General features: G+C 36.7%; 1 protein-coding gene across 1 annotated transcript in view; it reads left to right on the forward strand.

The window, feature by feature from the left end:
* ME1 (malic enzyme 1, NADP(+)-dependent, cytosolic) overlaps window positions 1-11,340 on the forward strand; it is a 145,521-nt gene that overhangs the window by 29,909 nt on the left and 104,272 nt on the right. Inside the window, exons 3-4 of the mRNA XM_009333117.1 lie at window positions 5,398-5,473; window positions 6,650-6,811. Of these exons, the coding sequence (XP_009331392.1) occupies window positions 5,398-5,473; window positions 6,650-6,811 (238 nt within the window). The remainder of the gene's footprint in view (window positions 1-5,397; window positions 5,474-6,649; window positions 6,812-11,340) is intronic.

Below are 11,340 nucleotides of genomic sequence, written 5' to 3' on the forward strand. Positions count from 1 at the left end.
CCCTACACTCTTGTGCCAAATTGGGCTTTTGAGTCACTACAAAAATTTATAATAATTATAATTTATAGTTATTCTTTGAAGTATAGCTAACTGGAGTTGGCAGATGTAGTATCTGTCTTCCAGAATGCTTCAAGTCTCTTTCCTCTAAAACTTAACTATTTATAATCAATCATTTAGGAAACTATATGCCAAGCATGAAATAACATGTAATATTTATAAACTTCTATGTCTTTACCAGGTTAATATCTTATTCTCCATTGTCTTTCATATACTGTTACTACTTGCCTGTTTTATGAACTATATCTTAGTCATGTACAGCTCCAGGCTTTCAGAGATGTTAACAGTATGTACTGTTCTCTTAGTGCTCCTGTCCTATTTTTGATGTTGTTTTTTTATTTAGTCTTTGCTTTGCTTCTGGCAAACTTTTCTGTTTAAATAAGGTTTGAATTATGTGACGTATAGAAAATTTAAAGCCCAGGTTTAATACTGGTGAATTTAGGATGAAGGTCAGTAGCAGCTGCAGTTTCAGCATCAACAATTTTATTTATTGAAAAAAATACCTGTGCATTGTAAAGTAATGAAATTCAGCCAGTACAGAGGGAAAGGTAAAAAAATAAATAATTTTTTATTTATTTATGGGCTGCATTTCTTAAATCAGCCCATCAGTTGTATTTATTAGGCCTCAGAAATCTTGGAATGAGTGTTACTATGAAAAGGAACCTCGTAAGGTGAGATGTAATTAAAAGTCTAAGTACATTTTATATGTTGACAGGAGACCATATTGAACAGTTACAATGGCAAATGTTATTATTTCTTGGTGAAAAAAGAGCAGACCATTCTTTTGGGGCATATAGGTACTTTTAGTTTCTCGTACAATGTTTGTATTTTACCGCTTTGTATAACTTTAACAAAAATAGGAGGGAATTTCAACAGGGACTAGGGAAGCAGTTTACCTCTTTCTTGCAAAGCACAGGAGTTTAGGAAAGTGTAGGCTCAGAAATAAACTGAGGCTGGTCCCTGAGATTTTTTATTATTATTTTTAAGCTTGTTGATTTAAGCTGCCTGAGAAAGTGAAGTCACCTCTATTATAATTCTATGTACAGTTCATAATTCAAATAACAGTTTTGAACATGTAGGGTTGTGAGAAAAGTTTGAACTTTTTTTTCTTTAAAAAATGTTTGGCATTTTCTGAGACATGTTAGGTTGCCTCCTGTTAGTATTATAAGAGGAAAGAAAGGATTATTCTGTTACTATGACACATTTTTCTAAACTATGCTTTAATAGAACATAGAGAAATACATTGCTGGTGGAACATTGTTTCCTTGAAGCAAAATAAACAAATACTCCATTTAATTCTGTTTACTTTGTTCTCATAGATCAGAGTTCTAATAAAACAGAGCCAAATTATGTGATGTAGAATGACCTCCACATAAATGGTAAAACCCGCTACAGTGTAATGAGCTCAGTGATCCAAAATAGATCCACCCTTTGTTGAGTGGATCCCGATGTCCTAGCGTGGGTTCTCCCCTCACTCTTCAGGGCTCTGGTCTTACTGGTGGTGTGACAAGAAGAAAGGAGGCATAGTTACTTATTTGCATAATTATTCCTCCACTGTAGTTTCACGTATCGTCTGACTATCTGAAGTGGGCATAAGTAGAAGTGATCCCTTTGGCTAGACTGGTATAAAGTCTGAACTGAAGGTTAACTGGGGCCAAAGTGACTGAAGATGAGCCCTTCTGCATATGCGCTCAGGCAAGTTCCACGTAGATCTGCATTGTGCCAGGTTCAAAATGAACACGTTAATTTGAAAACTAATCTGCTGCTGCAAGCTTCAAGTCAGTTTTAAGTCACAGTTTTGCTGATTGGCCTTTTAAGCCTCAGCAGGTCCCAATTTGTTGCCTTGCAAGAAAAGGTAGTATGTGTAACCGAGATGTCAGTTCAAATAGAAAGGACCATACTGTGCCATAAAACCTACATGTGCTTTTACAGTGAGCTTGCCAACCTGGGCTGCTCTGAAAGTGTGTACAGGAGAACTTAAGCGTACTTCCCCGTGAGATGCTTTTCTTGTTAGGTATGTGAATATGTGCATGCGGAAAAACAAGCAGCATATTTTTCCTCATTTTTTTTTTTTACAAAACTTTACCTTTAAGCATTTTTTTTCTGTATCTTGCTTCTTTCTCTGTGTGCTGAAATGTGTTATTGTCCATCTGCTGTATCAGCCCCATCCTGAAGTGCTGTGTCAGGCAGAAGCACATCACAGGCTGTCTCTTGCTCTGCATCCAGCAGAGCGGGGTGTGCGTCACTGACATGACAGTACTTATTATTATTAACACTATACTCAAATGGATAATTCTGTCTTATTTGTGGACTGAAATACATATATAATGTAATCCAATTTAAATTGTGTAGCTTGCTCCTTTCTTGATTCTTCTCATGGCTGTGCTATGACAGCCAAAAAATAACTGTAACATCTGCTAGGTAGCCAAATAGTTGGCTACCTTGTCAGCTTGTGTCACCCTTTCCCACTTGCAATACCCTTGTGCAGTTGATGGTTTTTCTGGACATAGCATGACCTCATCGAAAAGAAAAAATACATAGTACTACTTTTTTGGTAGTTGCCTGCAGGTAGAATTGCCAGCAGGTTCAATTCCAGTCATTCAGGTTGAATATTCTTGTGGCAGACACCATTGCAAACTGGAGTTCCTCTTGCAACCCGGTGTAGCTTCTTGCAGAGGACACCTTAAAGGAGAAAAGTGCTTTAACTAAAGAAATGAAAGATGAGGAAAACAGATCCAGATAAAAGAATAAAAGATTCTTATCTCTTATTCTGTGCCCTTAAATCCAGGCGTATCTTCTCAGTCAGGACAATGTGTCCAGAAACATTTTACTAATCTACAGAAAGAATGGAGGGAAGGGGAGAAGGAGGGGAGTGAAATGCTTTCGACATGACTCTGTTTACACTTCAGCCCCTATTTTCCATTGTTGTTTGAATGTGATCCTGCTTGAACAGATTTCTGAAATACGGTCTCAATACTTATTCAAAGGTCCTTACAAATGTTCTAACAAAATTCCTTCTGGAGCAGCCTCCCTGCCTTTATTTTCCTCTGCCGGGGAATTTATTCCATGGAGACCTCTCTCCCTAGCTTGCAAGGAAGAGGTCATTTAACCACACTGGGCTGGGCTCCGGCTTTTTAGAAAATCAATACAAAATCTTGCTTCATTTAACATGAATCTATTAGGTTGGTGTAAATTGGAGGGCGGGGAGGAGAGGGGTGATGCCTCTAGATAGCTTTCCTCCTGCACTCTTCATTTTCTTTCGCACGCTCATCTCTCACGATTGACTGTTTCTGAGGCTAGCAACTTTGATAACTGTATTTTATGATTTAACAGTTTACCCAGTGTTTTATAAAATGGCTCATTGTACAACACATCAGAAGGGAAGCATCAGCATGTATTTTGCATTGCTTCTCTACAGTGTTTCACTGTTAGGGACATCTTTTTTCAGGTAGCTGGGTCACCAATAGAAATGCTTGTAGGCTGTAAATACCACAACTTCTGCAAAGTGCTGTAAATATTAACCCTCCCGCCCGCAAGGACTGTCACTTGCGCTGGGGTGGAGGAGTTCATCTGCTGACAGGCGTTACTTATTAAGAAACAACCGATAGATGTAATCATCTAGCCTGGTGCATTTGTTCTGAGCATGGGGAATGGAAGTAGAAGGGGAATTAATTGGGAATGCCAGGATCAGAGAATTCCCAGTTCTGCGGGTACATGCATACAATGAAATTTAAACAGTTAAAAATATCTAACCAGAAATGACTGTTTTTTTCCTTTATACAGTGCATATATATATTTCTTTTAGAACATGACAGTTTTTAGTTAATTAGCTACTTGATGTTGTAGTTTCTGTTCCTGTATCGTTAACTTTAAGATTAAGAAATACTTTGGTTAATTGCGATGTGTCTTACACTGCCTTTTGTCCAAAATAATAAACAATTTCAACTGTATATTTTTGACATCAAAGAGGGGAAGAAGACACTTAAATATGGAATTAAATATAAAATTCAATATAAAAATATATATCACATGATAATTTATATAAATAAATATATAATCTAATATGTATGAAATACATAAACATATGAAATTAAATGTAATTTGTGGACTCATTTTGGTGTCTTGACTAATATACTTTTTAACACTGCAGGAAATTTTTTGTTTGATTTGGAATACTTGCAGTCATATCTGGCAAGCATTTCCCTGAGTTATTAGTTTTATTTAGACCCACATGGGCAAGGACCTACTTCTATGAATATGGAGATATTGTAGTAGACTTAGATTTAAATGATTTTTCAATAGTCGTCTTTAATTTTTATTTTATAATTTTTATAATAGGTGGATGAAATGCTTTAGAATAATTCCAGAAGACAACTCCTTATACTTACTAGTGCAAAGTTTAATTACAAGAAGGCAGCTTTGGCATGTACTTCTTCACTGATGTTTTCTTCATGGTTTTTGAGAGATTGACTTTAGTGGGAGAATTTTTTTCTACTATCTTACATGGGAAAAATGGATAAGAAATGGAATTAAATTAAGTCTGAGTGGACCTGGATGTATAGCTGCAGGTTAAGTAAAATAAATGAAGAATAAAGTGCTGAAAAGTAGGATAAGATACTACATTGATTTTGCTTCCATAATAAATAAAAAAATGAAATGAGAATTACACTTTTCTGTCATTTTGTTTTATACCCTTCTGTATTGGTGGAACTAAAGGCCAACTTAGAAATACTCTTCAAACTAAAAAGTGGTATGCTTAGCACTTTAGGATGTGCTACATGCTTTCAAATCAAAGAGATTTTCATATAGAGAAGATAATTTCCCACTTTTGTAGGTGTCAAAGGGGCAATCTAATTAAATAGGCAGACTGTTTTCTAAACACATAACTGAACGCTCATGAATTATTTTATGTAATGTTAATATATGGCTTATTTCAGGTTTTGTTCATAGATTAAAACTTTGGCCTATTCTTGTCTGTAAACATTAGGACTGCTGGGGCATTAGTGATCACTGTCGTACGATGAACACATTTTGTGGTCTGGGACAATTAACAAACACATTTAAACAGATCAAGTGCTCGGTGAGCTTTAAAATCGAACTTGGCAATTTTCAGAAATGAGTTCTACGGGTTCTCATTGCTCAGTGAAGCTTTACTGAGTTACATGTTCTCTGACTTCTACTAAATGCAGACATTTAATTTATTCATACAACATGAGCACTTATTGAACTGAATCTATGTATGTTGGAAGCACATTTGCATAGAGTTAATTTATTATTTAATTGATTTATACTGAAGTATTTAATTGCCTGTTTATATGAAAAGTATTTTTTTATTTGCAGGGGTCTTTTTATTACTATACATGACCGGGGACACATTGCTACAATGCTTAAATCCTGGCCAGAAAATATCATCAAGGTAAGTTCAGTTTTAGTTGCATGACAAAGCTGACACTGGCTTGCACCCAAGGTGACTTGGTTAAGATATTTTATAGGCTTTTCATCAATTAGATTTCAGTGATTTCTTAGCTCATTTTATAAATAGAAACAAAGCTGTTACAGCCAAAGTTTGAGGCTTTTAAACCCTTACTTGTTTAGCTATAGGCATCCTTTACTGATTAATTGGTCAATTACATTGAAAATTACATCCCTGAATGCTTTTTCTGCATTTCAGGGAATCACAGAGCGGTTGAGGTAGGAAGGCACCTCTGGAGATTATCTAGTCCATCCTCCTGCTCAAGCAGGGTCAGCCAGGGCAGGTTACTCAGGGCCGTGTCCAGTTGGGTTTTGAGTATCTCCAAGGGTGGAGATTCCACAAGATCTCTTGGCAACCTGTTCTAGTGTTTGGGTTAATAGTTCTCCACATATGATACCTGATGAGCTCTCTCACAAAAAATATTAAATTTCCAACTAAAATGGCTTGTCACAGAGTATGACAAGGAAATTATTGTGTTGTCAGCTGCTTGCCATACTGAGCACTTCTGTCCTTTACTATGAAATATCTTCCTTTTTAGCGCAGTTTTGTTGGGTTTACTGAGTTCCTGTATTTTTATCAATGAAAACACATACTTCCTCATATGTATGATGGAGTGTGTTATTTGCTCAAGGGAAGAAGAAATACATCTTTGAAGGGTAAGAACCAGGTGGCTGTAGACAGCCCTGTCGAAGGCCAGCAGGAGTGGCGGGCTCTGGTTCTGCTGAAAACAGCCATGAAAAAACCCAGGAGTCTAGGGTTCTTCTTTTTTTGTGGGTAACTTCCTTTCCGTTCCTATTCTGTTTTCATATTGGTGACAGAAAATCTTAAGAGGAAACAATGCCAGTTCCCTTGTAATGTGATACCAAATACCTCTCTTGTGTATTCTTAAAAGTTTTATATGAAAGTCCCATTTACAGTGAAGCAAGAGTCTAAAATAGTGTAACAAAATCACAGTGAAATACGATAAAACAATTCTGGGCCTTTGTTGTACTATTGATTTGTTTGTGCCTGTTAGAATTTTTACATGAAAATTAAAAAACGATGGTAAGAAGATAATGGAATACTTGGTACATGCAAGGAAAGAAGTGATTTTTACAGTGCTTTTATTTCTTCCTCCAGGCTATTGTGGTGACAGATGGAGAACGTATTCTTGGTCTTGGAGATCTTGGCTGTTATGGAATGGGCATCCCAGTTGGTAAACTGGCACTTTATACAGCATGTGGAGGAGTAAAACCTCATGAGTGTCTACCAGTGATGTTGGATGTGGGAACAGATAATGAGGTATATTCTTTTCTGAGGTGTAGTGAGTATTAGCTGTTTGAAGGGAACTATATAAAAGTTGAATTGTAAAAAGGTGTTTTTCTTTGTTATGATACTGGCTTTGATTATGTGCAAACTAAAAAGTCCTATGGAAGAAGTCTCATCTCTCTACACAGTGTAGATATACTCACCCTAGTGCACAGTGTAGACTGTTTTGTAAGGCTCAAGTAATTAGTTAATGTTATAATGTTAATGTAATGTTAAAAAGTGGTATGGGAAATTAGATCTCAAGAAGAGGGGGGACGATAGAGTTAAAAATGCAATTTAAGGCAGCATTCTTTCTCCAGTTCTGCTGCAGAATTCCTCTGCAGTGATTTCAAATGTGAATTCTGACTGTGCCCCTCGTTTTGGTGAACAGCTTGAAGCTGTAGCCTGATCTGTGCTGGGAATGCATGTCTACATACTTCAGTTGTACACTGACTTTAGCTATAGAAAGCACTGTAATGCTATGAAATTTCCCAAAATGAGGTCCTAGTGCTTCAAGTATGTGGACCTTACCCTCTTTAACTTGGCTTCCTATTTGTGTGATGTGCAGAGATGTAAAGTTTCTGAAAATTGGCTTTGTTATTTCCAGGGCTCCCGGGATTACTAGTTAATTACTTGGCCCCTGTTCTTCCTTCTTTTTTTTCTGAAAGAATACTTGAATTAGTGACTCTGAATGATGTCAAATTAAATATCACCAGCAATATCATTATGCTTTAGCAGAATTAAACAAATGTTATACTATAAATGATGCAAGTGTTAAACTTTATGCATGATAAATGTATCAGGGATTTATGTGTATTATAGCTAAATAAAGCATTCCTGTACCAGTAAATTTAGCTGGGACTTCTAGATTGTTGCATTGGGTGTGTGCATCTTCAGCTTTCTACACACACCTCCACCCCTGCCCCACTGGGATAATTTAGACAATACATCATGAAAGCGTTACTGAACTGAGAAATAGCCTGCTACCCTTTCTCTCTATCCCCCAGAACCCCCTTCTGAAAGTGAACAGACTTACTTGTGAGAGGTATCTGAACACTGTAGCAAATAGCTGTATCAAATCACATGCAAGTCTCTTTAGCTATAAAATGTTTTTATTCCTGGTTTGAGCAGCTGAGCCAGTTATCTAATCTAGTATTGAATGTTTCTAGACACTTAATTGCATCAGCTACTTCTGATACTGCGGTAGTCTTTACATTTTGCTTTTGTGCCTGAGTTTCACTGTCATTTTTTATTTTTCACAGCATACTATTTTCCTGAAATACATCAAATATATATAGATACACAAATAGCAAAAAAAGCATACCCATACCGGTAGCTCAACTTTCATGTCATTGTTCTTGTGACTAAACAATGAGTTCAACGAGTATGGAAGAGTGGCAAACCTAAAGTATTACAAGACGCATAAAAATTATGTGAGCTGGGGTTTGTTGATGCTCTGGATGCCTTTTGTTGTTTCGCCTTGGGATATGGCTTCTTATTTTAGGACCATATTATGAAGTGCTTCAGTTTAGTCATACAGTGCAGTGAGAGGCTGAGCGTGTTTTAGCCCCCAGCCAGCACAGCGGTTAGCAGTGTAGGACAGGACTGCTTCTGTCAGGGTGCTTTTCGTTCCTGCCTGGGTGTGTATCAAGCTCAGACATGCAAGCATGGGGTTTTGCAGGGGTGAGGAGAAGTCAGCAGCATGAGAGAAATCAAGGCTGTGAATCATGGTTGGGTTATGGTCAACTCTACCATATTAGAGAATTACTCTTTCAGGGTTGTGCTAGACTACACTTCAAAACGTAGATGTTTGGTGGCTTTTTCCAGTGGGGACTGGTTGTGCAGACGTTTAAGCATTTCTCTAACAGCTGTAACTGGGAATGAGACCTCTGAATTCTGCTGTAGGTTTATGAACAGGTGGGACTCTATTGGTGTACCCCTTGTCTGATGAGATTGCACGGGCCTGGTGGTATTCATTAACTGGAGCTTGGGTGCAGTTCCCTGGCTGCTTTAGTCAAAATTAGGGATCCTGGGGCACCAGCTCCCTAAATTTCTTCCCTCTAACACCCTCCCTCTCCCCCAGCAGCACAACTCTGTTCCCTCCCTAGCACTGGTGTTTGTGTGACCAGGTGGTGAGCGACTGCAGAGAACTGAAATGACCGAAAAGTGATCACGTTTTGCTGGCTAAGCTGGTTATATTAGGTCAAGCTGCTGTGGAATTGCACTGCAATTCCTTACCTTAAAATCTAAACCTCTTGGACAAATTACTTTATTTTTATGCTGTATTTTCTTACTCTAGTCAGGATTTTCCATAATAAGACACAATAGAAATCACTCTCATAACTTGAGCACATATAAATAATAATTATGCTGAACATGTTTTTTGAAATGTGCAGATGTTTTCCATTTAGATTAGTTCCTTTTCCCTTTCTGTGGGGGCCTCAGTGCTTTAAAATAGTTTCTAAAATATGTATTTTTGGCAACTATAATGTGGTTGTGCACAACCTGCAAATTCTCTAGAAAGATTAAATCTTACTCTAAAGCAGATTGCAAGAAGAACTTTACAAATTCTCATCCTGTATTGTTTTGTTGTGTACAGGACCCAAAACAGTAACTCTGAGGAGCAACTCAATCAATTTCTGATGATTATTAAAAGCCTTATTACTGTTAGTTTTAGCAGAGGTATTTTTAGCTGGGGTATTATCCTGCTACTCATAAAACCAAGAAAAGAGAAGAGAGGCAAATAAAGCATTTTTATACAATTGCCTAGATAATAGGCAAGAGAAATGGAAACTGCTTACTTATGAGTAAAAATTGACCCAGTAGAAAGACTTGTGTGACCAAACTAGTAAATTACTCCATGTATTCAGCGTGGGACTGAGCGTCCAAAAGAAGTGATGTTGACCACTGCCAAAAATAATATGCCTGTTTTGTAAGTCATTGACAAATTGGAGGCAAGTAATTGCTGATAGGACGTTTTTATCCAAAGCATATAAAACATTATTTGGAGTACTATTATTATTTACCACAGGCCGTGGCAATCTCACTAAAAGTTGTGCCTTACCCAGTAGCCATGTATTTTTCAGGTGTGAGGATGGTGCTTCTCAGGTGGGATTTCAATCCAAGTAAAACATACTCAGGCACTAGTCTCAGTACTGATATGAAAGTATTGCTGGAAATCCTGAGGTGATGTGATCTCTGGAGTCTGGGCATTCATCTAACGTTATAGAGGCATAAGTTAATCACCTTGAAATGGTTAAACAGATTGCAGAAGAAAAATGAATGGTTGTCAATGTACAGGCAACTACAACTAAATGGAGACCTACCTGAAACACATGTACTCAGCACTGTAAGTGGGGTTTAAGGATGTTGTAGGGATGGTTTAAGAATGATAGAATGATAGAAGGTTTAAGGATAAAGGATGATAGAAATAATCAAGCTGAATCAAGGGAAAACATTTACACATTAAAATGTGAATGATGATTGTTTGCTACTTAAAGCATGTTATTAAATGCTTACAAAATAAAAAATCTTGAGGCAAGCCTATTGGTTAAAAATCAGCTTGGTTTACAGGGATGTGAAAACTGGCAGTTTAAAAAAAAACTAACAGCAAAATCCAAGAATAGATACCAAGTTCAAAAACTGGGTTTATAGGCAATAAAAAAGAAAAAGACACTGAAGAAAATAAACTTAATCCATATTAATTATGAACAGTAAGAAGGAGTTTTCTGTTGTTCCTGATGCTTTTCCTTAATGGTGGTACTTGTGCAAGTATTAGATTGTCAGTATAAATATGGTAGATATTTTTAAAATGTTAGTTTTATCTATCTTGGCGAGAAGTCTGGTTTTCCATTTTATTAACAGCAAATGAATATGTTAAACAAAAGCTTTAAAAATTTGTCAAGATTCTTAAATCAGAATGTCCAAATAATGCTTTGGCCAGTTCTTATTAAAAAAACTCTGATAAAACCTTTCTTGGACCATGCTGAGCTGGGTGGGGAGGAAGTACTGTTTTTTTTAAATTGTATCTGGGATGAATTGAGAAGTTCAGGAAGATTGGATTAAAGTTAAGGCTCTTATCTAAAATACAGTGGTCCTGGTTGCTGTAACCTGAGATAAAGAGTTGAGTAAAATCAGAAAGTTTGGCTAATCAAGAACTGAGGGTAAAATACCTATTGCTGATTAGTATGGGCTTATTAAAAACAAATTTAGTCTAATGCTAAAATGAATTTACAGATTTTTGGTTGAATTTTTTTTTACCTTCAGTAAGACATTTGAATTCATACTGTTCCTTTTAAGCAACTGGACCAATGAAAAAACAAAGCAGGCCTCCTGTGTTACTAGAGAAAGTGCAGTTTAAAACATATATTTCTGTGAGGAATAATAAAATAGTTGTGGTTTTATGGTATTTCAGGGTTGTTTTTTTTTTTCAGCTCTGCAATGTTTAATATCTTTATCAATGACTTGGAGGCAATATTTTTTTATGTCCAAGGGTCATAGATGAGACATGGTTTAGTTAAAGT

This window comes from Pygoscelis adeliae, unplaced genomic scaffold (genome assembly GCF_000699105.1).
Source record: "Pygoscelis adeliae isolate BGI_AS28 unplaced genomic scaffold, ASM69910v1 Scaffold57, whole genome shotgun sequence".
In the NCBI taxonomy this organism is placed as follows: domain Eukaryota; kingdom Metazoa; phylum Chordata; class Aves; order Sphenisciformes; family Spheniscidae; genus Pygoscelis; species Pygoscelis adeliae.